The sequence below is a fragment of the Camelina sativa genome, chromosome 6 (genome assembly GCF_000633955.1).
Source record: "Camelina sativa cultivar DH55 chromosome 6, Cs, whole genome shotgun sequence".
NCBI classification, from domain to species: Eukaryota; Viridiplantae; Streptophyta; class Magnoliopsida; order Brassicales; family Brassicaceae; genus Camelina; species Camelina sativa.
Window position 1 is genome coordinate 12,842,322 of NC_025690.1, and position 22,674 is coordinate 12,864,995.

General features: G+C 35.0%; 5 protein-coding genes and 1 pseudogene across 5 annotated transcripts; 4 read left to right on the forward strand and 2 right to left on the reverse strand.

The window, feature by feature from the left end:
• Positions 6 to 3,481, forward strand: LOC104791124. Its single transcript, XM_010516934.1, has 15 exons — positions 6 to 121; positions 213 to 311; positions 404 to 557; positions 732 to 844; positions 944 to 1,016; positions 1,169 to 1,320; positions 1,498 to 1,638; positions 1,748 to 1,840; positions 1,947 to 2,058; positions 2,224 to 2,382; positions 2,469 to 2,506; positions 2,581 to 2,673; positions 2,771 to 2,854; positions 2,948 to 3,103; positions 3,203 to 3,481. The coding sequence occupies exons 2-15, from the start codon at positions 240 to 242 to the stop codon at positions 3,347 to 3,349; spliced, it is 1,587 nt and encodes a 528-aa protein (XP_010515236.1). The 5' UTR covers positions 6 to 121; positions 213 to 239; the 3' UTR covers positions 3,350 to 3,481.
• LOC104791126 (60S ribosomal protein L13-1) lies at positions 3,806 to 5,640 on the reverse strand. Its single transcript, XM_010516936.2, has 5 exons — positions 5,565 to 5,640; positions 4,899 to 5,018; positions 4,663 to 4,796; positions 4,299 to 4,457; positions 3,806 to 4,194 (listed from the first exon to the last, which is right to left on the reverse strand). Exons 2-5 carry the CDS (start codon positions 5,002 to 5,004, stop codon positions 3,973 to 3,975), a joined length of 621 nt encoding a protein of 206 aa, XP_010515238.1. The 5' UTR covers positions 5,005 to 5,018; positions 5,565 to 5,640; the 3' UTR covers positions 3,806 to 3,972.
• LOC109133325 (FBD-associated F-box protein At3g49020-like) lies at positions 6,165 to 6,836 on the forward strand. Its single transcript, XM_019246340.1, has 2 exons — positions 6,165 to 6,187; positions 6,341 to 6,836. The coding sequence occupies exons 1-2, from the start codon at positions 6,165 to 6,167 to the stop codon at positions 6,834 to 6,836; spliced, it is 519 nt and encodes a 172-aa protein (XP_019101885.1).
• LOC104698978 lies at positions 13,270 to 13,779 on the reverse strand. The gene has a single exon (XM_010414344.1). The coding sequence runs from the start codon at positions 13,777 to 13,779 to the stop codon at positions 13,270 to 13,272; it is 510 nt and encodes a 169-aa protein (XP_010412646.1).
• Positions 17,354 to 19,029, forward strand: LOC104698979 (FBD-associated F-box protein At3g49020-like). The gene is made up of 4 exons (XM_010414345.1): positions 17,354 to 17,370; positions 17,502 to 18,384; positions 18,478 to 18,612; positions 18,715 to 19,029. Exons 1-4 carry the CDS (start codon positions 17,354 to 17,356, stop codon positions 19,027 to 19,029), a joined length of 1,350 nt encoding a protein of 449 aa, XP_010412647.1.
• On the forward strand, positions 20,048 to 21,679 carry LOC104698980 (annotated as a pseudogene).

A 22,674-nucleotide genomic window follows, 5' to 3' on the forward strand; every position in this document is an offset into this window, starting at 1 on the left:
AAAAAAAAAAAAAATTGAGAACTTTCCGATCACCCTTCCTCCACCGGCGGAAGCTATCTTCTGTCACCGAAACCCGTCAAGGGTTTTGAGACTTATATAACTCAATCGAAGCGTAAAGAAGGTACTTTTTCAAAAGATTTGTCCTTTTTAATCAAATTTGCGATTTTGCTAAAAACCCTTTTGTGTGTTGTTTGTGTGTTTGCGGGAGACAGAAGAAGACAACAAGTGTCACACTAATCATGGAGACGACTGAGTATGGCATCGTCTACGCCGTCCACATTATCTCAGTCCAGTTCGGAACCGTCGTCTCGGTAAATTGAAACACTTTGATGAACCCTTCCAAAGATTATGAAATCTATGATTCCTGTGTTAATGAGTTTTTGGTGATTGGCTTTATTTGCAGAAAGTTTGTGAATGTCTTCTCCGTAGAGGACCTCTTTCTTCGCGAGACATCTCTCGTTTAGCAAAATCTGAAATCAATCATAACCAAGTCAAGGATATTTTGTACCTCTTGATTCAGCACAATTGCGTTCAAGCATTCTCTATTGAGCCGCCTGGTTAGTCCTGTTTGCTTTTTTTTTTCAGTTTCTAATCGCTGAGTTTCATGGCATAGATAACTAAGAGTTCCGAGTAGGTTTTGTGATTAGTAGTAACCTTTGAGGTTTTCTTGTTGTGAAACACAGAAAGTGAGTAATCATGAAAGTTTTGTTGTATGATTTTTTGATATGTAGATGGTTCCGAGAGCAAAGCTACTGTACAGTACCTTGTGCTGCTTAGCAACATTCTTCATCGTGGGAGGTATAACAAGTTTTCAAGGGTTGTAAACGAAGAACTTGGGTCTCAGGTTTAATCCTCCTGCTTCTTCTTCGCTCTGTTCAGTGTTTGACTTATTTGGTTGTGCTTCGAGACATGCTAACCTTATACGTTTGATCTACATGTACAGTGCGGTGCAGTTCTTGATGGTTTACTTTGTAACGGTAGGCTTACCTTAGGACAGCTGATAGAAAGAGACCAAGGTGAGTCCTAATATCTTACGTACCTCCTGTGTTGTATTGCCACAATACTCTCATTGTAGGCGTTGGCTTTGTTTTTCTCGTTTTGAGTACAATAATGTGTCATAACAAATGACTTCTAATCTGTTATACATGTTTTCTTCATACATGATCAGATTCAGAAAAACCGATAGGTTCAGAAGTGATCAAAGATTCTCTTCAGAAATTGGTTGCTGCCCGTTTTGTTGAGCGCATTCCTTCTCCCGAACCTGTTCTTGCAAACAAAGAACAAGAGCCGGCAAAGAAAAGAGGCCCTAAGGCTGCCAAGGTAATTGGTAAAAGTCTTTCTGTTGTAGTTTGTTAGTAGGAAAACTAACAACTGTATACTTTTTCGGATATATCAGTTTCTTGTTTATTAGATCCACCAATTGCAGCGATATGAATCTCTGTTTGACTGTTTTTTCTTTTTTTTGGTATTAATTAACAAATTTCTTAAACTGTGCAGATTCTTAAAGAACCGGAAACCTTAGAGGAACGTGTTCTTGAAGCAGCAACTCCAGTTGAAACAATAAGGTTTCCACTTGTATTTGAACAAGATTCAAATTCATCAATAGCAGATAATGATAACAACATTACTGAGGGGAAGGTATCAGCATTCTTACCATGCAGTTTTGGAGAATAGGAATACATTTCTCAATGATGTAGCACTAAATACCTTTTGTTTTGATGTTTCTCTCTGAAACCGAATATTTCAGCGTAAGCAACGTGATGTGGACTTATCACCTACGAGCAATGAAGTGATTTGGCGTCCTAATTTTGAGGAGTTCATCCGCCGCCTTAGACATAAGGTAAGTTACCCGTGTCTCTCATTTGAGGTTATTTTATTGGTATTCAAAGTTTAATTTTCCTGATTTATCTTTAGGAGTCTTTTGACCACCTGTTTCTTTGTTTAAGGTGTGTGTGGAGATAGTGAAAGAACGCAGGGATGAAGGATGTGCCATTGTCATGAGGGCAATGTTAGAAGTAGGAAGATCGCAGGAGAAGAAGGTGAAAACAGACAAGTCGGGTAATATCTGAGATGCTTACTCATTTTCATTAGATATCTTAACATAAACAAAACAAATTGAAGTCTCCATTGTTGTTTTTGGTGCGATTGATTGATCATTTGACACTCTCCACCAAAATCAGAACATTCTGTCGGGTTACTGAATTTGCTTTCCTCTTTAAACAGTTCCAATGTCGGTTGGTTCCATTTATGAAGAGGTTATAAAGACAGAAGCTGGTCGTACTATGTTACAAGAGCGAGTTGAAGCATACCTTGATCAATTGTGTGCATCTTCTTCATATCTACCAGCATTTGTGATAGAAATGGATAGTTCATACATAGTTGGTATAGTAACTCCATCAACGTTCTATTCAACTGATTTTTGTATTCAAACTTACCTTTCAATTTCTTCTGTTAATTGTTTTTTGCAGATTTTAAATCAATTATCAGCGTAGCACAGAAAGACGAGGTGTGTTTCCATCTTTTTCTATATTTCCTGAAATATTTCTGAAATTGAAAATAAGATTTTTGAAATGGTGTCAGATGGAAGCAGTAGTTATGAGAAGATATGGGAAAGAAGCTTTCAGAATGTTCAGATACTTATCACAAGAAGGGCGTTTTGTTGAGACCGATAAGGTTAAAAAGATATGTTTTTTCTAGTGAAATATTGAAACATTATTTTTTTGTTGATAACAAGTTTCCTAACTTTACTTCAACTTTTTATTTTTTTAAGATTGCTGATGCCGCGCTGACTGAAAAGAAAGACACGCCTCAAATCCTTCTGAAGATGTGGAAAGATAGTTACTTACATATGCAGGTACTATCTTTTTTACCAAGTTGAAACCAAATCTTTTTAAATGAAATATTGTTTTAGATGTTGATTCATTATTTTCCTCTTATGTTGTTTTAGAAATTCGTGGTTACGGGTGGTGGTTCTGGATATGCGTCCTTCTTATTGTGGAAGGTAAACAAGTTGATTGTGACGAGGCAAATGTTGGATGAGATGTATCATGCTTCTTTAAACTTGAGTCTCAGGTTGACCCATGAAGGAGATTCCGAGAAAGAGGTTAGTCCACGCTTTGAAATTACTAAAGATGGTAGAGTTGATGAATTCCTAGATGTTCTTTTTACTAAAAAAAATAAACTGTTATTGCGTTTGTGGCAGTTGATGATGTTGTCATCGAAGATACTAAAAAACACATCGGATGGAGCATTAAAGGAGAGAGTGAAAAAGGTTAACGCCAAGAGAATGTTGCTTTCTGCCAGTAGGTTTAAACTCGATGATGCAATGATGCTCTTCCATGACTTCTAAGCTCCAATTTTAAAACCCATTTCTCGTTGTCTTCTTCATTTTGCTATGGTTGATTTAGTTTTGTTTTACCTACCTATACTATCTGTGAACAGTTTTTATTTTTGTTTTCTGTGACATAATCATTGGCAACTCTATAATATAATTGATATCTTATTAACATACAAGTGTCTTTTAGGTTTTTTTTCTCTTCCGAAAACGTGAATATATTGGAAATACGAAGCATCAAAAATGTTTACGTGGAAAGATACCTTCTTCTGACCAGAGTATAGATTATAACATGTCGCCTTGACTAAAAAATGAACATCATCGCTAAATATTGTTCTAATCGGCACTAGCGTGATTTTAGAAACTAAGCAGAAGGGTACAAGTTGCACAAGTAAAACAATCCTACTCGTGACAATTTTTCAAATAGCTTAAAATACTTTGTCTACAGTAAAAGGTGGGTACGAATAGAGATGGCAAAATGTGTGATATGATCTTTTTCATAAAACCAGAGAAGCAAAGTATCAGCAAATTCAAAGATTCAAGGATACAATTCTTGAAGAAACAAAAAACAGAGTTTGATACACCAAAATTCAGATCCAAAAGATGATAACAAGGATTCTAACTAAGATGAAGGATCCTCACTTCTTCTCTTCTTTCTCAGCCTCTTGAGCCCTCTTGAGCCTAGCACCAGCATGTCTCTTGTTTGTCCGTTCCAGACGGAGCTTGTCATAAGCCTTAAAGGACTTCATGTCTGAGGTCAGCTTAACGAGTTCCATAGTGGGCTTCTCACGTACAATAGGCATGTAGTCTCCTTGGACTTGGGTAGCATTGGCCAACTCTTCTGGTGTAGAGTCACCAGCCTGACACAAACAAACAAAAACAGAACAAGTAAGAGATCAGTACCAAAATCAAACCATAATGATGAAGACCACTAAACCATAAACTTGTTGCTTCGAAATAGTACCTTAACCTTTCGGGCACGGCGTGGGAAGATGACCAACTTTGCCTTGTAGGTTTTCAACCTCTGGACATTGGTTTGAAGACCCTCCAAAGAACGGTTTTTGCGACGATGGTCAACAGAGATACCGATTGTAGGAGCCAACTTCTTGGGGATACCAGCAGCCTATCATTAATAAAAAAAAGCAATCAGAAATCAACAATCCCAACAATGTTCAGCAAGAAATGAAACATGATAGCACCAAAAACAAAGAAATATCCAGCCTAATTTAATCAATCAGAAATCAAGGGTACCAACCAGGTAAATGTAATCAACGATCAGAAATAAATAAATGAAACTTGACAGACGGAGAGAGATAGATGTTACAAACCTTGAGCTCTTCAAGAGTGAATCCTTTACCGGTTCTGACCTTCATGTTGTACTTAAGAGTCTGACCATGCACGACAGGGCGGAGAGGTCCAGATGTTGGACGAGGGAAGATCTTCACAGCCTTCTTTTGCCTCGCTGGGTAGACATGACACATAACACACATTTAGATTCTGGAAAACCATGGGAGTAGGCTTAAACAGAAACATGACACAAGCAAAGTGGGAGAGATAAACCAACCAACTCTTCTTCTGGTCTTCCTGGCAGGCTGGTTGAACCACGTCTTCACATAGTTCTGCCAGTGCTTTTTAAAGTGTCCGTTGGGGATGACATTGTTGTGCTTCATTTCGTCACCTCAAGCTGCAAAAAAAAAAACCCAACAACAATCAGCTCCATTAGTGAATCATACATTCAAAAACCATTAATGTATCTCTAAAGATATCAAAATGATGAAACTTTTACACCGCAAACCGTAAGATCCATCTCAATGCTTTAGCTAAGATAAAACTAAAAAAAAAGTGATACAAAAAGCTTGTAATACTTCCAAGTATCTAGACAACTCTTCTTAAAACCATACTAAAGATGACGACTTATAAACTCGTAAGAGATCCCCAACGGTATAACAACGACATCAAAACTACATTTTACAGTTCATCAATAAAAACTCGAAATCTTACGCATTCAAAGTGCGAAGCTTTGATAAATCTCCAAAGCAGAACAAATCACAGACTCTAAAAATCGCTTTATCAGGTCAAATAAAACTCGAAATGAACAAAGCAACGAACTTAGAAAATACCAGGAGCAGGGACAAAGAGAGAAGAAACACACTAGTAAACCCTAAACGAAGAGAGCAGCGAGAGAGAGATTCACAGAAACGAGAAGTAGAAGAGGAACGAGAAAACTCACAAAGATAGAGAGAGGGAAGCTTCTTCTTGCGCGGCTGGACGGACTGGTGAGGTATCTGTCTGCAACTCTAGGGTTACGAGGTTTTTATAGTATCAAAGCCCTAAAAAATGTTGTTAACTCTTCGTATAATTGGGCCTGGGCCGGAAACAAACAAATTTGGGCTTGTGAATGTTTTGGGTATTTAAAAAAAAACTAAAAAAAAAAAAAAAGGGAAAATGAAAAGACTCAAGTTGTGTTGTTTTGTNATTTTTTTTTTTTTTTTTTTTTTTTTTTTTTTTTTTTTTTTTTTTTTTTTTGTAAACATATCATTACCAATTTTTGATTTTTTACAGAATACATGAACAACAAAGAGAAGCAGATAAAGCATACAACATTACAAAAGAACACGGCAAAAAAAAAAAAGAATCCTTTTGTTTGTCTAATCAAAAAAAACAAAAAAAAACACAAGTGAATGTATAATTTTGAAGCTGAATCTTGTCAATATTTATCAAATGTAAGCATCAGAACGGAATTAGTGTGGTAGGCTGCTTTTGCGTTTGCGTTTGGAGCGTTCGTAATCTGAAGGAGTTTGTTCCAAATTACTGTGTTTGTTAAACGATAATGGAACAACGACATCAACAGCGGTATGTCTCTTTGCTTCGTCTATGGTTTTTTCTTTTTTCTTGCTCGGAATCTATTTATATGGCTTTCTTAGTTGTAAGCCCCGACCTTAATCTCTGTGAACCCTAAAGATCTTAACTTTTTGTTATTTTGTTTTTTTTTTTTTTTGAATACAGCAAAATCGGTGGTTGTTTAGGTTTAAGTAATCGAGGTGTAGTGAGTGAGGATAGGATCAGTGAGTTGCCTGAAGCTTTGCTTGTGGATATATTGTCTTCACTTCCAACAGAAACCGCCATAGCCACGAGTGTTTTGTCAAAAAATTGGAGATCTCTTTGGAAGTTGTTGCCAAAACTCAAGTTTGATTCTGATAATCATCCTCGCCATACATTTTCAGAGGATGTTTGCAGATCTTTGATATCACATAAAGCTCCTGTTTTAGAGAGTTTGCGTTTAGTCACAGAAAAGAATTGTGATGCTTCGGATGTAGGGATATGGATTGGAATTGCTTTTGCACGCCATGTGCGAGAATTGGTACTCAGTTTTGAATTTCAGAAGGAAGGCTCAGTAAGATTTCCGAGTGTTTTGTGTACGTATAATGACACACTTGAGATCTTGAAACTCGAGTACAAACAAAGAAGAGTGGTGGAATCTTCTTTCGCTCATGCTCGATAGTTCTCCTAAATTACAAAACCTCAAACTTGTAAGAGTAGTATAGAACGAGGGTCTAAGTATAATTAAGTTTTCCTAGGGTTTTCTCTGTATACTATATATATGCTGTAAATACCTTACATAATATTCATTCAAATATATTTCCTACATGGTATCAGAGCCTCTGATACCTAAATAATAATAATAAAAAAAACAAACAAACACAAAACCCTTATTTTTTTTCTTTCTTTGTCTTCGCCGCGNTGTAATCGTACCGTCCATAGATCAAGAAGAGATATGTGATGGTGGGCAAAGCTTCGTCGATGACTATATCTCACGTCTCACAATGATTCCTCTAGATAGATCACGACCTTTGTGGGACATTCACATCCTTAACGTCAAAACCTTGGATGCTGAAGCAGTTGGTATAATAAGATTTAACCATGCGTTGGGAGATGGAATGTGTAAGAGTAGTATAGTACGAGGGTCTAAGTGTAATTAAGTTCTCCTAGGGTTTTCTCTGTATACTATATATATGCTGTAAACACCTTACATAATATTCATTCAAATATATTTCTTACATGGTATCAGAGCCTCCGATACCTAAATAATAATAAATAAATAAAAACAAACAATCACAAAACCCTTATTTTTTTCTTTCTTTGTCTTCGCCGCGTCCTCCCTCGATTCAACGAGATGTCCACATCCAACCTCTCCACTGCCGATACAGTAGCTGTGACTGACACCACTTCGTTGGTTCATGTCAACACCTCTAATGTCATGAAACTCACTGCAACAAACTTCCTCATGTGGAGCCGTCAGATCCATGCCTTGTTCGATGGATACGACCTTGCCACTTATCTCGACGGTACCGTGACGGTACCAACCCCAACCATCACCGAAGCTGCTGCCACCGTTGCTAATCCAGCGTTTTCCCTCTGGCGTCGACAAGATAAACTACCATTCCCCTTGGTCGCCATCCACTCATATACTTGTCACCGGTCCCACCAAACTCGGACCTTCACCGCCGACCACCGTCACTAACGTCGCCGCTCAATGCCTCACGCTCACAGGTATGTCCCTCAACTCAAACTCAATCTCGTGACACTCTATTGGGCTCCCACAACCTACCAGGCCCAGTTCCAAGCCCAATCAATCCCATATTAAACCCACCTACACAACCCCACACCAATCCTCTACCCACTTCGACACCATCGTTAGCCGATACACCATCACCCTCTCCCTCACCGTCTCCACACCCACCGACACCACCACCACCACCACTACCAACCACTCCGACACCTCCACCCGAACCGACGACTCCACCCCCACCATTGCAACCTAACACTCCACCACCACCACCAAATCCTGTCCCTCCTCACGTAAATCATCACCCCATGCAAACACGTGCCAAAAACAACATCCGTAAACCGACCAAAAAGCTTACCTACACCGCCATTACCACACACTCGCCGGAACCTACGACCATCACACAGGCTCTCCAAGATCCGCGTTTTCGCCCAGCCATGTCCGTCGAGATCACTGCTTTAGTCTGTCTCCGTACATGGGATTTGGTCCCTCCACATCCATCACAAAACCTCGTCGGCTGTAAGTGGCTCTTTACCACAAAATATCTTCCTAATGGCTTAGTTGACAAATATAAAGCACATTTTGTCGCAAAGGGATTTCAACAAAAGCAAGGCCGGGATCACAACGAAACGTTCAGTCCGGTGATCAAGTCCACTACCATTCGTGCGGTTCTTGACGTTGCGGTTCATCATTCCTGGCCAAATCGACAACTTGATGTCAACAACGCCTTTCTTCAGGGAACGCTAGAAGATGAAGTCTATGTTGCTCAACCCCCAGGCTTTGTTGATCCGGATCGACCACACCATGTCTGTCGCCTCAACAAAGCTCTCTATGGCCTTAAACAGGCACCACGCGCCTGGTACACCGAACTCCGTCACTACCTTCTCTCCATTGGCTTCAAGAACTCCCTTGCGGACACTTCACTCTTTATTCATTGGGAAGGTCGACACATCACTTACATGCTTGTATACGTCGATGACATCCTCATCACCGGTAGTAGTACTGCACTCGTGTCGAACATCATCAACTTGCTCGCCACCAGATTATCCCTCAAAGACCTCGACCACCTAAGCTACTTTTTAGGCATTGAGGCCATTCGTACGCCTGCAGGACTACACCTAATGCAACGTAAGTACACCATTGATCTCCTCACCAAAACGAAGATGCTCGCTGCAAAGCCCGTTTCAACACCAATGGCTCCCTCACCACAACTGACACTCACTTCCGGAACGCCGTTGGTGAATGCTACTGAATATCGCAAGGTTCTTGGTATGCTCCAGTACTTGTCTTTCACCCGTCCTGATATCGCCTATGCGGTCAATCGCCTCTCACAATTCATGCACAGCCCAACTGATCTGCACTGGCAAGCTGTGAAGCGTATACTCCGTTATCTCGCTGGAATATCGTCACATGGGATCTTCCTCCAGGCTGGTACACCTCTCACTCTCCATGCCTTTTCCGATGCAGATTGGGCCGATGATCGCCACGATTATCTCTCTACAAATGGCTACATTCTCTATCTTGGTGGTAATCCTATCTCCTGGTCCTCGAAGAAGCAAAAAGGTATAGCTCGTTTTTCCACTGAAGCCGAATACCGCGGCGTAGCAAACACGGCCTCAGAACTTCGGTGGGTCTGTAATCTCCTCACTGAGATGGGTATCACACTCCAGTCACCGCCAACCATATACTGCGACAACATGGGAGCCACGTACTTATGTGCCAACCCCGTATTCCACTCACGCATGAAGCATATAGCCCTTGATTATCACTTTGTTCGTGGTCACATCCAAGATGGTGCTCTTCGTGTTGCTCACATTCACACAGGATCAGCTAGCCGACACTCTCACCAAACCTCTACCAAGACCACGTTTTCAAAATCTCAATAGCAAGATTGGAGTTCGTCCACTACCTCTGAGGGGGCGTGTAAGAGTAGTATAGTATGAGGGTCTAAGTATAATTAAGTTCTCCTAGGGTTTTCTCTGTATACTATATATATGCTGTAAACACCTTACATAATATTCATTCAAATATATTTCCTACAAAACTCATTGACGTAAGCCATTTCACTCTTTAGGATAGTCCGAGCTCTACTTTCATGTATTTTGATGATCTCTAAATATTACATTGATTGATTGCTTTTGCCGCAGCCATGTCACTCTCGTAACAAAGATTGTCCGAGCAGCTGGGAGTTGAAGCAACCAAAATGTGTACCTGAATGTTTGTTGTTCCATCTTGAAATATTCGTGTGGACAAATTACTATTGGCAACGAGAAGATGAGAAAGAAGTGGCTACATACATCCTTAAGAACGCAAGACGGTTGAAGAAAGCTACTCTCTCCACAAAACCCATCGAATCTAACGAGCTCGAGAAGTTTGAAAAGAGACGTCAGATGCTCAACCAGTTGGCTATTGAGGTCAGGGCTTCAGATTCATGTCACCTCGTGTGTGAAGCTGATACCTACTCTTCTAGTTAATTATTAGGATATTCCTGTTCAATTAGGATTTCTATTTTGTAGATTTATAAAAATTGTTTAGAAGGGATGATGATGAATGGAACTGCCAATTTCAATTTTATCTATGTAGTGAACTTTCACAAATTTTTATTTCAGTAAGCAGTTCAGAAACACACAAAGAAGGGATGGAAGTGCCCAAACTACGAAAAATATGTATATCTCCAATTATTGGTTTTCTCAAATGTTTTGAAGCATAAGTAATTCACAGGGTAAATTGGCTGAAGTGACATGAGTTGGGTTCTTAGTAAGAATCTAGCACCCATATTTAGTCAATTTGGTATCTGTTTTGCATTTTCAAAGCAACAGATGAATATAGCCTACATCTCCGTTTTGTGTTAGCATTAAAAAAATATATATGTTCACCTTTAGTTGAAATCATCTTCTGAGAAAACAAAAAAAAACCATCATAAGCAAATTATATATTAGTTTATCCCCTTTTTCTCTTTTGACTACTTTCAATTTAGTTCTTTTATTTTGGAGTTACACAATTTTGTAACATCTCTATATTCTTATTTTAGCAGTATTGACAGCAAAATAACAAGTTGGCATGTGGGATACCGGATATTACAAGATGTGCCACTGGGCAAATTAAAATTTACACAACAAACAAAATCTTCGACCAAAGGTAATATAGACAGTAATTTTGACAGCAAACTACAAAAGCACGCGAACCTTAAAACGACCCATTGGAACATTTGACTAGATTTTTAGATGGCACGCAGATCCAATTATAGTGACCCTTCGTCGGTCAATATACTTGGCTCTATATTTTTGGGAGCATTTATCTATTTCGTTCAGCAATAATATTTTTGTTGTACTTTCTTTGTTAGGTGTTCAAATAATCAAATTCACGATTGTGTAAAAAAAAAATTGTATCTTATTGTATAAAATTTGATGTCAAATTACTCATTAACGAGATCGTGACACGTGTCAATTATATCGATAATATTGATTTCAAATATTAATATGTATTATTTTAAAAAAATTGATTCAAGAATATTATTCTTATTTTTATGTTTGATTTTATAATTTGAACACATGTATTTTTGTAATGCATATGTTAAAACATAAGATAATACGAAATATATTATAATTTATAAGAATGAATCTTCACTAATTTGATGGTAATGTCTATATATCTTTATATATGTTTTTATTTTATAACTTTCACTTATTTAAAATTAATTATGAAATGAGTTAAAATTAGTACTTATGAGATAACAACATAAAAAATATATCTTAAATATGTTGATTCAGTTTTATTGCGAATTACATTTTGTTAATTTTTATCGGTATTTTCAATTCTTACTAAGATATAGACTTGATATGATTTATTAATTGTGTTTGATATAAAATATTTAGTTCTATGCATTAAGATGAAATATATAATGAAACTTAAAATATGGTTTATTACGATGTTATAGATATTTAAATGGCACTCCATGTCCTATAAGAGTTTTTGGATAAAAACACAAACATTAATAAACAATAAATATTATGTCATTTATAAAACTTCAACCAATAAGAAAGTATACGGAAAAAGATATATTTCTCCAAGATAATATCATATCAAGCCAGATAGAGCTCAATCTATTACCACATACTATATATCTCCGAGAAAATATTTCTCAATCTATATCTCTCATACTCCATAGTTCAAGATTTATATCTCCTTTGAAACATAGTTTTCACCTAATTACCACAAACATCGGTTTTGTTCGGTTCACTATTTACTGAACTAACTAAATAAAATAATAAAACAAATATAATATAATTTAAACCGAATTAAATTAATTAAAACAAATTAAAAGAAAAAAAAGAACATAATGATTTTCTTCTGTTGATCAAAGATTGAGCTCTATCTAACTTGATGTGATACTTTTTGTGGGAAAATATATCATTTTCCCGAAAAATATATTGCATAGTTCAAATAGTTATAAATTGTTATATTAAAAAAAATTGTACATAGAAATTTGAGAAAATATTATAAAATAATGCAAAAAGCCTTCAAACTCTTAGAGGGGGGTATTAAACTCATATTTTTTAGAAGATTTTTAAAGTATTCTTAGAATCACTTGTTATTCAATTGATGATATTTAAAACTCTATTAAAATCCTATGTTATTCAATTTAGAATTTATATAAAATCATTTAGAATGATTTAAAATCTCTTGTTATTCAATCCATAATTTGTAAAACTCACTTAAAATCCATACTTTGAATTATTTTAAAAGAATTTGTTAGTTTTTTTAGGTGAAAAATGTGACTCATACAATCACACCCCTTAAAGTGGGATTTTGAAGGATTTCCCAAAAAAAAAAAAGGTCAAACCAATTGCATCTTCCACCTACCTACATGACTCTGTTTTTTTGTCATAGCCACTACGTTTTCCCGATTCGTGAACGTCAGTGCAACAATAGATGAGGGCTTGTATCTTCCTACTGAACCAGTTGTACCCTCATTTGCAAAATAATTCTCCAAAAGCTTCGTTTAATACGACATTATAATCACTACCAAAACAATCAGAGTTATTACTGTCCAAATTTCAGCTTTTTATCAGAGAATGAAGTGTGAGATCCGGTGGGAAGCATAATGATGTTCAGTTATTGTTTATCAAAAGGCCATTTCATCGTTTCTAGTTTACTCTAAAGTGTTTAATGTTTTTTTTTGCAGGCTCCAAATGATGATGAGATATCAATTATGTTAATCATCAAATCTTCTGGCCATCGATCCACCATCAAGTCAAAAAGGACATGGTGTATACAGTTGGAAGTCTGGTAATTTCTCTAGAACCATCTTTCTCAAGAAATTTATTTTCAAGGCTTGAAGATGATGACAAAGCAAGGTAACAAAGCTTTAGTACTCAACAGAAAAACACTCTTCAATTCTAGAATTTGGTCCCATTTTCAAAGCCAACGAATCAAACTCAGAAAACCCACAAGGATCTTCAAACTTCTGCATCGGTTTATGAACCCTCCCTACAATCACTCTACATAGCACAACTGCTTTCAATGAACCTATGTTCATTCTCTGATCGGTAATTTCAATACATTCAAGAGCTGTAGAGCTCGTTGATGCTGTGAGAACCCCATTAATCCCATCCGGTCTCGTTTTAGCACTGAACCCATGTCTTAAAATATGACAAACTCCACATTGATCCGGGAAACAGAGGTTTGAAGAGCTGTTACTGGAACCGAGAGTGCAAGAAAGAGTGGTACCATGGAACCCAAGAAACTCGTTCCCATCAGCCATACACCGCGAGTGTTTCTTCGAAAGCTTGTTCGTTCTTATTTTCACAAGTTCTCTGTAATCCTCAAACTCTACTACAATTTTTTTTAACAATGGTTCACCAGTAAATCTCTGCATTTTGTACTTCCCTTTTTTCATTAGACTTTTTTATCTTCTTTTTGGGTCTAAATAAAACCACTGCTACCCCAAACTCTTGTAAAAAACTGTTCCTAAACAATATTCATATTTTATCAAAATGAAAAGAAGATAGATGGTGTGTTTTGAAATATTCTAAAATCACTTACAAAATCTCACAGATTCTCATTTCATTTTCATTTTCTTTATATTAAAATCTCTAACAAACCATCAAATCTCCTAAAATCTTACTCAAATCTCTCAAAATCCTAAAATATTAAAATCTAACCAAATCCTAGAAAAAACAAGTTCAATACCCCCTCTTATATAATAGAACTGAGAGAGTATTAAAATGAAATATGAGAAGTTCATATTCAATATTAAAATGTTACAAGATAAAATCTAAAAACATGTCTATTACTACTTAATTATTCTCAATAATTATTTAAAATTTTTACCCTCGTTATTACGCGAGCCTTATCTAGTATTGTATAAAATTTGATGTCAAAGTTACTTATTAACGAGATCGTGATACGTGTCAATTATATCGATAAGATGTCGACACGTGTTCAGATTACTGATTAACATAATCACAACATGTGTCAAATTAACGATCTTAGATTTTGACATATGTCTAAGATAATCACTAAAAAAAAGTTAAAAAAATATTTATCAAATAAAAATAAAAACTAATCCAAAAACAAAAAAGAAATATTTACATATCACCCTGAGGAAATATAGGATATATCTTATTATATAAATATGTATATTAAAATGTATCCTATATTAAATCAAAACCTTAAATACGCTACAAAATCATGAACAACAAAAAAACAAATACAACCATGCGAGATCAGAAAATCTTGCTAACAAAAGAAAATGGGGTATCATGAGTGATGATCGAAAAGACACTTGCAGATGAAGCTCATATAAGGCTGGATTTAACTATGTTTCATATATGGGTAGACAAACTAAATCATTGTGTAAGTACAATATTTATATACTACTATACATATATCTTTGACTACTTCCACCTATCTGACTATTTTCACATCTATGAATAATAGACATCATATTATTTTAAAATATTCATTGATTTTCGTTGTCTAACATAGTTTACCAAAATACAGGGTTCCCAAATTACAAATTCGCAACTTAAACGATGGTAAAGACTTTTATCCTATCTGTCTTATACAATTTTGGATGACGAATCTACGTACTATCAATATTTGTTTTTTTTTTGTCACAACTATCAATATTGTTTATTCCTTTTTCATATTTTAATTCAATTATGTTGTAGTATTTTTAGTGTTTTGTTATATTATTTAGTTAAACTTGATTTTCTTATTAGAAATCTGTGATATTTTAAAATAACATTTTCTATATTCTTTTGAGTTTCTTTTTTATTTTCCAGTTAAGGATATGTAAGATTAATTATTTATTCATTTAAAATAAATATTTTAAATTTATTATGTTGTAGTATTTTTAGAATTTTTAGTTTAGTTAATATTTTATATCAATAAATTATCTAAGACTCCTATATTATCGCGGTTATAACTTTTTTTTAACTGTTTTTTAATTTCTTAAATTTTATGGGTTGGTCATAAACTCATTACAATCGTGTATATATTTTTTCTCAGTTTTTTCATCCAAAATATTGTTTGAGTAAACAAATTTAATGGTTAAACAAACTGTCACTACAAATTTAATTGGTGAAAAGAAAATACGTCAAAGTGAAAGTAAATAGACAAAAATTGTTTAACTTGTTCACAGATACAATTTGTAGGTGGTGATAAATAGCGTATTTTAACAATAAAATATTTTAGGGTGTAAGAACACATTATTAATAATAAAACATAAAGTTAAATTGTATGTGAACGCTAATAAGATAATGTTTTGACGGGTCGATTGCATGTAAAATATTTTGTGAATAAGTTGTTGAACATTTCGAAATTTGACAATAATAATATTCGTAATGGTTAATGTTTTGAAAAATATTTTGGTGGTCGATAATTTTGCTTTAGGTTATTGTAAGAATTTTAAAATATAAAAGATAAAGTAGTGTATTAAAGTAAAAAATTATCTCTAACTTAAAATAATCTATCTTTTTATTTTCAAAAAATATATTTTAAATTTTTTAATTTTATTAAATAATTTTAAAACCCACACATGTGCGGATCCTAATCTAGTTTTTCTATAAACAATCAGAAAATAATTCATTTTACAAAACCCATTTTAGTCTAATTCTATGTTTACTTATATCATAGTCGATTATTAACATGCTATTGTGGTACTGGGGTCCTAAATACTCTCTATTCCAAATTATAAGAGTTTTTGACTAAAAACACAAAAAAAAATAAAAAACAATAAATGTTTTACTATTTAATAAAATCCAACAAATAGAAAAAATACTATAAAATTTAAATAGTTAAAATTATTAAATTAATAATAAAATGTATCTAGAAACTTGAAAATTTATAATAAAATGGAACAAATAAAAAAAGCTAAAAGATCTTCTATATTGGAATTGGAATAGTTAAGAAGAGTATATAGAAATATGATAATATTTTTGTGTGTGTGCTCGATAAGTTCTGGACTTCAGTTCTTTGCATTTTTTTTTTTTTTGCCTTGAAGATAAATATATAAAAGTAACTTTTTTTTTTGATATACCTCCTTCAATTTATTCAAACAACAAAAAAGAAATCATACATGGACGTGCCGTGGTCTCGTAATCCCACAAACATCCTCAAAGGCAAGCCGGTCAACAATTTCCGGTATTACATCAAAAAAGTGAAAACCCAAAGATAAAAAAAAAAGGCATAGTTAGCCAACCATCAGCAAGATAATGACTTAAAATTAACTATATAAAAGTAACTTATCATGAAGCATGTAGTGACTTAAAATTTTAGAAGAAGATTCTCTAAACTTTAAATCATAAATAATTCAAAATTTGAATTTAAATCACATATAAATAATAAAAGCTATAAATGTTGTTGATTTGTATCAAACGCTCCATTTCATTTTTTTGTATATCGTAACTACGGGTTATTCGGATTTAAACCAAAACTTTCAAAAAGTGAGAAACTCTATACTTTGAATTGAGTTTAATAGATATTTCTTTGTTGCGTATAACTCAAAATCGGAACAACCTAATTGAACTAAATCCGAAATTCAGACTAAAACACTCTTACTTATTAGTATCATAACAATATTTCAAAGTACATGCATTTTTATCGAATATAAATTATCAAATAAATTTAACAATATTTTCCTAGTAATTTCTAATTATTCACACTACAAATTGTTAAATATTCGTTAACTATTCATGGGCCTGGACCGGAAGAAAACAAATATATTTAGGCTTTGGTTTTCTCTTCTCCAGAGTCTAATGCATGTGAGTTTGTGACCATTGGTATTTGGTGGTATTCTATTAATTAGGGTTTTGTGATTCTTTTACTAATCAACAAAAGTGAATCTCATCACCGTTATCATATCAAAGCTAGCCGGATTCGTGTATTAGGGACTGCGTTTGGAGCGTTCGTATTCTGAAGCAAATTGTTTTCTCTATTTAACAAAAATGGAACAACACCCTCGGTATGTTTCTTTGTGTCGTTTATGTTTTTTCTTTTTCTCCTGGAATCCGTTTCTACAATATTGTAAGTTCCAACTTTAATTTCTGTGAACCCGACAATTTTCTTTTTGTTATTGTAATTTTTCTTTGACAGCAAAATCGGTGGTGGTTTAGGTTTGAGTAATCGAGGTGTAGTGAGTGAGGACAGGATCAGTGAGTTGCCTGAACCTTTGCTTGTGGATATATTGTCTTCACTTCCAACAAAAACTGCTATAGCCACGAGTGGTTTGTCTAGAAGTTGGAAATCTATTTGGACGATGTTGCCAAATCTCGAGTTTGATTCTTCTCACTATAATCACCAAACATTCTCAGAGGATGTTTCCAGAACGCTGATTCTACATAATGCTCCGTTTCTAGAGAGTTTGAAACTGGAAGTTGGATATGAATGTGATGCTTTGGAGATTGGATTGTTGGTTGGAATTGCATTTGCACGCCATGTGCGTAAATTGGTACTCACTGTTTTCAGTGAAGGGCTAGGCTCAGTAAAATTCCCGGGTGTTTTGTGTAGATGTAATAACACACTCGAGATATTGGAACTCACGGGTTCAATTCTATTAGACCTTCCTTCTCCGGTTTGTTTCAAGTCCCTGAAAACGCTGAAGCTTTCCTATGTACACTTCAAAGATGAAGAATCTGTTCCGAAACTTTTATCTGGCTGCCCTATTCTTGAAGATTTGGTCGTGCACAGATTTAGCAATGCCGATGTGGCGACTTTCACTATTGCCGTGCCATCATTACAGAGACTAACCTTAGAAGATGAACACTATGCAAACCGTGTTGGAGGCTATGTGATAAATGCTCCTTCTTTGAAATACTTGAACTTCAATGGGTTCTATGGGCTTGGATTTTGTTTGATTCAGCATGCGCCAGAGCTGGTGGAGGCAAAAATCACCAACGTTTCTGGTATATTCAATGAGAACATTTTGGAAACTCTAATAACAGCCAAACGTCTTTCCTTAGACTTGTCGCCCTTACAGGTAATTTTTTTTTTTACATTTTAAGATTTTTTTCATCTGCAATTGGCCTAACATTGTTTTGTGTATAATATAATACTGCCTGATGATGCACAGATTAAGTATCCTATTAGTAAAATCTTCTATCAGCTTTTATCTTTGGAGCTGCATACAAACAAAGAATGGTGGTGGAATCTTCTTTCACTCATGCTCAATAGTTCTCCTAAATTGCAAATCCTCAAGCTCATTGACGTAAGCCATATATTTCACTCTTTAGGATAGTCTCCGAGCTAGTTCTACTTTCATGTATTTTGGTGATCTCTAAATATATTACATGGATTGCTTTGGCCGCAGCCATATCACTACCTTAACAAAGATAGTCGGATCGGCTGGAAATGGAGTCAACCGAAACGTGTACCAGAATGTTTGTTGTTCCATCTTGAGACATTCGAGTGGACAGGATACGAATGGCAACTAGAAGGTGAGAAATACGTGGCTACATACATCCTTAAGAACGCAAGACGCCTAAAGAAAGCAACTCTCTCCACAAAACCCATAGAATCTAACGAGCTCGAGAAGTTGGAAAAGAGACGTCAGATGCTCAACCAGTTGGCTACTGAGGTCAGGGCTTCAGATTCATGTCACCTCGTTCTCGAATCTGAGAGATGAATGTAAAGCCAATTCGAATATTTTCTTTAGTAACTTTTACAACTTCAGTGCCCGATTGAGTTTTTCTTATAGTTATGTATTTAGTTGCACAAGAAACATGGTTTTGTTTGGAGAAGACGTCCCTTTGGGAAAACAAGAAAGGATTGATCCACCAATGAGCTATCAGCATATAACAATATATACTATCCACACTTTAAAAATCTTCTCTATTTTGCCATTTGCCGGTTGACATCAAACGCATAACTTTTGTACTACAAAATTGTTATGGAACAACAACAAATGCTTCGAAAACTTTATACGGAATGTTGATTTTGAAAATTATGACCAATTAACAATGTACATANTTTTTTAAAAAAAAAAAAAAAAAAAAAATGTATATACCGCATAATTTTTAGTGCAATTTGACTCTATAGTGCAATGTATATACGAAACGAAGCTTTCAAAGGCGAAAACAATTGGTGTCAATTTTTCTCAAACTCTTTTCACATTCTTCTCCAAATCTTGTGCTAGCTCGACTGAGTGACTGCTATTGCATTACTTTTGTTAATCATCCTCTCTTACTGATTGAATAATTTCTGATGCCGAATCGTCACTGTAACCATATGTCTAATTGTTATTTTGTAATTTATTTCAAACACTTTTTAATTAATCTAAAAAAAACAAAAACAAATCTCGACACAAAACCAAGAAACTTGATTGACTCAACGATATATACTGGGGCCTCAACTGTGACCATACAAACCAATTTAAAATCCCTTTTATTNCTTTTTTTTTTTTTTTTTTTTTTTTTTTTTTCAAACTCTCTTACTCTGTTAGGGTTTTGTGGCTGAATCTTTCAAATCAATAATGTTTTGCTAATCCTTTTGCTTATTAGTTTTTACAAAACCCAATTGAATAGTTGCTAAGCTGAATCTATCTTGCCAGTCGTCACAATGATCATATCTAAGCTCTAGTTGGGGTTCGTGTGCTTGCAATTTGACGGATTTTGTACCAAATTGCTGTCTCTCTGTTCACAAAAATGGAACAAAAATGGTACTCTTCGCTTTCCTTATCTACATTCCCATTATTTTCTTTGAACTCCTTTTAAGTCTTTTAATTTTTTTTTTTTTTTTGGCTTTGTACAGCAAAATCGGTGGTGTAGGTTTGAGTAATCGAGGTGTTGTGAACAAGGACAGGATCAGTGAGTTGCCTGAAGCTTTGCTTTTGCATATATTGTCTTCACTTCCAACAGAAACTGCCATAACCACGAGTGTTTTGTCTAAAAGTTGGAAATCTCTTTGGAAGTTGTTGCCAAATCTCAAGTTTGATTTTAATAATCATCACCATACATTTTCAGCGGATGTTTTCAGATCTTTGATTTCACATAAAGCTCATGTTTTTGATAGTCTACATTTGAGAGTTAAAGATGAGCGTGATGCTTCGGATGTTGGGATATTGATTGGTCTTGCTTTTGCACACCATGTGCGAGAATTGGTACTCAGTTTTCCATTTGAAGATGAAGGCTCAGTAAGATTTCCGAGTGTTTTGTGTACATATAATGACACACTTGAGATCTTGAAACTCGAGTATTTCACTTGTTTAGACTTCCCTTCTCATGTTTGTTTAAAAATCCTAAGAAAGCTACACCTTTACAATGTATTCTTCGAAAACGAATCATCTGTTTCCAACCTTTTATGTGGCTGCCCTTGTCTTGAAGATTTGGTCGTGCATGAATCTACCAGTTGGTCTACTTTCACTATTGCGGTGCCATCGTTACAGAGACTAACCATTGAAGATGAATACAATGTAAAACATTATGATTACTATGGAGATAGAGAGGGTGGCTATGTGATAAATGCTCTTTCTTTGAAATACTTGAACCTTAAAGGGATCCATAGGCTTGAGTTTTGTCTGATTGTGAATGCTTCAGAGCTGGTGGAGTAAAAAATCACTGACGTTTGTGATATAACCAATGAGAACATCCTGGAATCTCTAACTGCAGCCAAACGTCTTTCCTTAGACTTATCACCCTTACAGGTAATATTTACATTTAAGATTTTATAGGGGATTTTCTCTACAACTTGGGTTACATTGTTTTGTGTACTACTAATGTTACTTGATGCACATATCAAGTATCCTACTGGTAAAAGCTTCTGTCAGCTTCTATCTTTGGAGCTGTATACAAACGAAGAAGAGTGGTGTAATCTTCTTTCGCTCATGCTTGATAGTGCTCCTAATTACAAATCCTCAAGCTCATCGATGTAAGTCATTACATTATTCAACTATCTCTTTTCCCAGTGCTCTTTCAGGTATTTTAGTGATCATAAGTATTACATTCATCTTAGTCAACGCGATTTGATAAAGATTATCTGGTGGACCGGAGATGGAATCAGCCAGAGTGTGTACCTGAATGTTTGTTGTTCCATCTTGAGACATTTTTGTGGACAAGATACGAATGGCAACGATACAGTGAGCATGAAGTTGAAACATACATCCTTAAGAACGCAAGACGATTGAAGAAAGCAACTCTCTCCACAAAACCCATCGAATCTAAAGAGCTCGAGAAGTTGGAAAAAGACGTGAGATGCTCAACGAGTTGGTTAATGTGGTTAGGGCTTCAAATTCATGTCACCTCGTGTGTGAAGCTGATACCTACTCTTGTAATTGGTAGGATAAATGCTATGAAAAAGTGCAAAACTGCAAATCAATCTACTTCACATCTCCTAGGGTCATTAGCTTAAGTGTCATGAGTTAGGGTTCTTAATAAGGCACCCATATATATTTAGTTCATGAGGTACTGTATATAGCAATGGTCAAACCAAAAGATGCATTAGAGTTTCCAAAAATACCTTTTGCATTTTCAAAGCAACAAATGATTATGGCCCATGTCTCTGCTTGTGTGTTAGCAACTTAGCATTTAAAATATGTTCACCAAAACTCATTTCTTTTGTGTGTGTTAGATGCAATGTTTTAAAAAGCGGTTTAGGCGGTTCAGTGACATTGCCTCAACCGCCTAATATCAATATATATATAAATATATATGTATATTACTAACGTGCATATGTTGTTTATTAAAATTATATAAATATTTTCTTTATTTTTATTTGTGTAATATATAATTTTTATAGTTGTTATCTATTAATTCACATTTCTAATGATTTATGGCGTAGACGCTTAAACTATACTTCAATCATCATCTGCTTACGGCCTAACACAGAAAATCAATCGATTTTACCATCGTCTTTTGGAAAAAAACACCATTATATACAAATTCGTGTCTACGATCTTATAGACTCACTAGTTATTTTTGTAACTTGTTCTGTGTTGTAATCTATGGATAACATAGTAGTTGACTATATTCAGTTTAGTTCTTTTATTTTGGAGTTTGATTTTATAAACTCACACAATCACACACTATATAAACTAGAGTTGGGATAATAAATCGAACCAAAGTGACCGAACAAATATTTTGGTTTGTTTGGTTCGGTTTTGGTTGAGGGTCATTAACCGATCAATAATATGTGAAATTTAGTTCGGTTGACCAAAAACTTCCGTTAGTTTAGTCCTCGGTGTTTTTAAATAACCTGATTATACTGGGTTTAAGACATCTCCAATCCACCTATATATTTGCTTTTTAATTCTATTTTAGAATAAAATCTACTCTAA

Bases quoted from the DNA above. Each gene is read 5' to 3' on its own strand.
- LOC104791124 (XM_010516934.1), top strand. From the start codon at position 240: ATGGAGACGACTGAGTATGGCATCGTCTACGCCGTCCACATTATCTCA. The intron at 2,507-2,580 runs GTGTGTTTCCAT...AAATGGTGTCAG, and splicing joins GCGTAGCACAGAAAGACGAG to ATGGAAGCAGTAGTTATGAG. The intron at 3,104-3,202 runs GTTAGTCCACGC...CGTTTGTGGCAG, and splicing joins AAGGAGATTCCGAGAAAGAG to TTGATGATGTTGTCATCGAA.
- LOC104791126 (XM_010516936.2), bottom strand. From the start codon at position 5,004: ATGAAGCACAACAATGTCATCCCCAACGGACACTTTAAAAAGCACTGG. The intron at 4,797-4,898 runs GTTGGTTTATCT...ATGTCTACCCAG, and splicing joins GAAGACCAGAAGAAGAGTTG to CGAGGCAAAAGAAGGCTGTG. The intron at 4,195-4,298 runs GTACTATTTCGA...TGTTTGTGTCAG, and splicing joins GCCGTGCCCGAAAGGTTAAG to GCTGGTGACTCTACACCAGA.
- LOC104698978 (XM_010414344.1), bottom strand. From the start codon at position 13,779: ATGCAGAGATTTACTGGTGAACCATTGTTAAAAAAAATTGTAGTAGAG.
- LOC104698979 (XM_010414345.1), top strand. The intron at 18,385-18,477 runs GTAATTTTTTTT...GATGATGCACAG, and splicing joins TAGACTTGTCGCCCTTACAG to ATTAAGTATCCTATTAGTAA. The intron at 18,613-18,714 runs GTAAGCCATATA...CTTTGGCCGCAG, and splicing joins AAATCCTCAAGCTCATTGAC to CCATATCACTACCTTAACAA.
- LOC109133325 (XM_019246340.1), top strand. From the start codon at position 6,165: ATGGAACAACGACATCAACAGCG. The intron at 6,188-6,340 runs GTATGTCTCTTT...TTTTGAATACAG, and splicing joins GAACAACGACATCAACAGCG to CAAAATCGGTGGTTGTTTAG.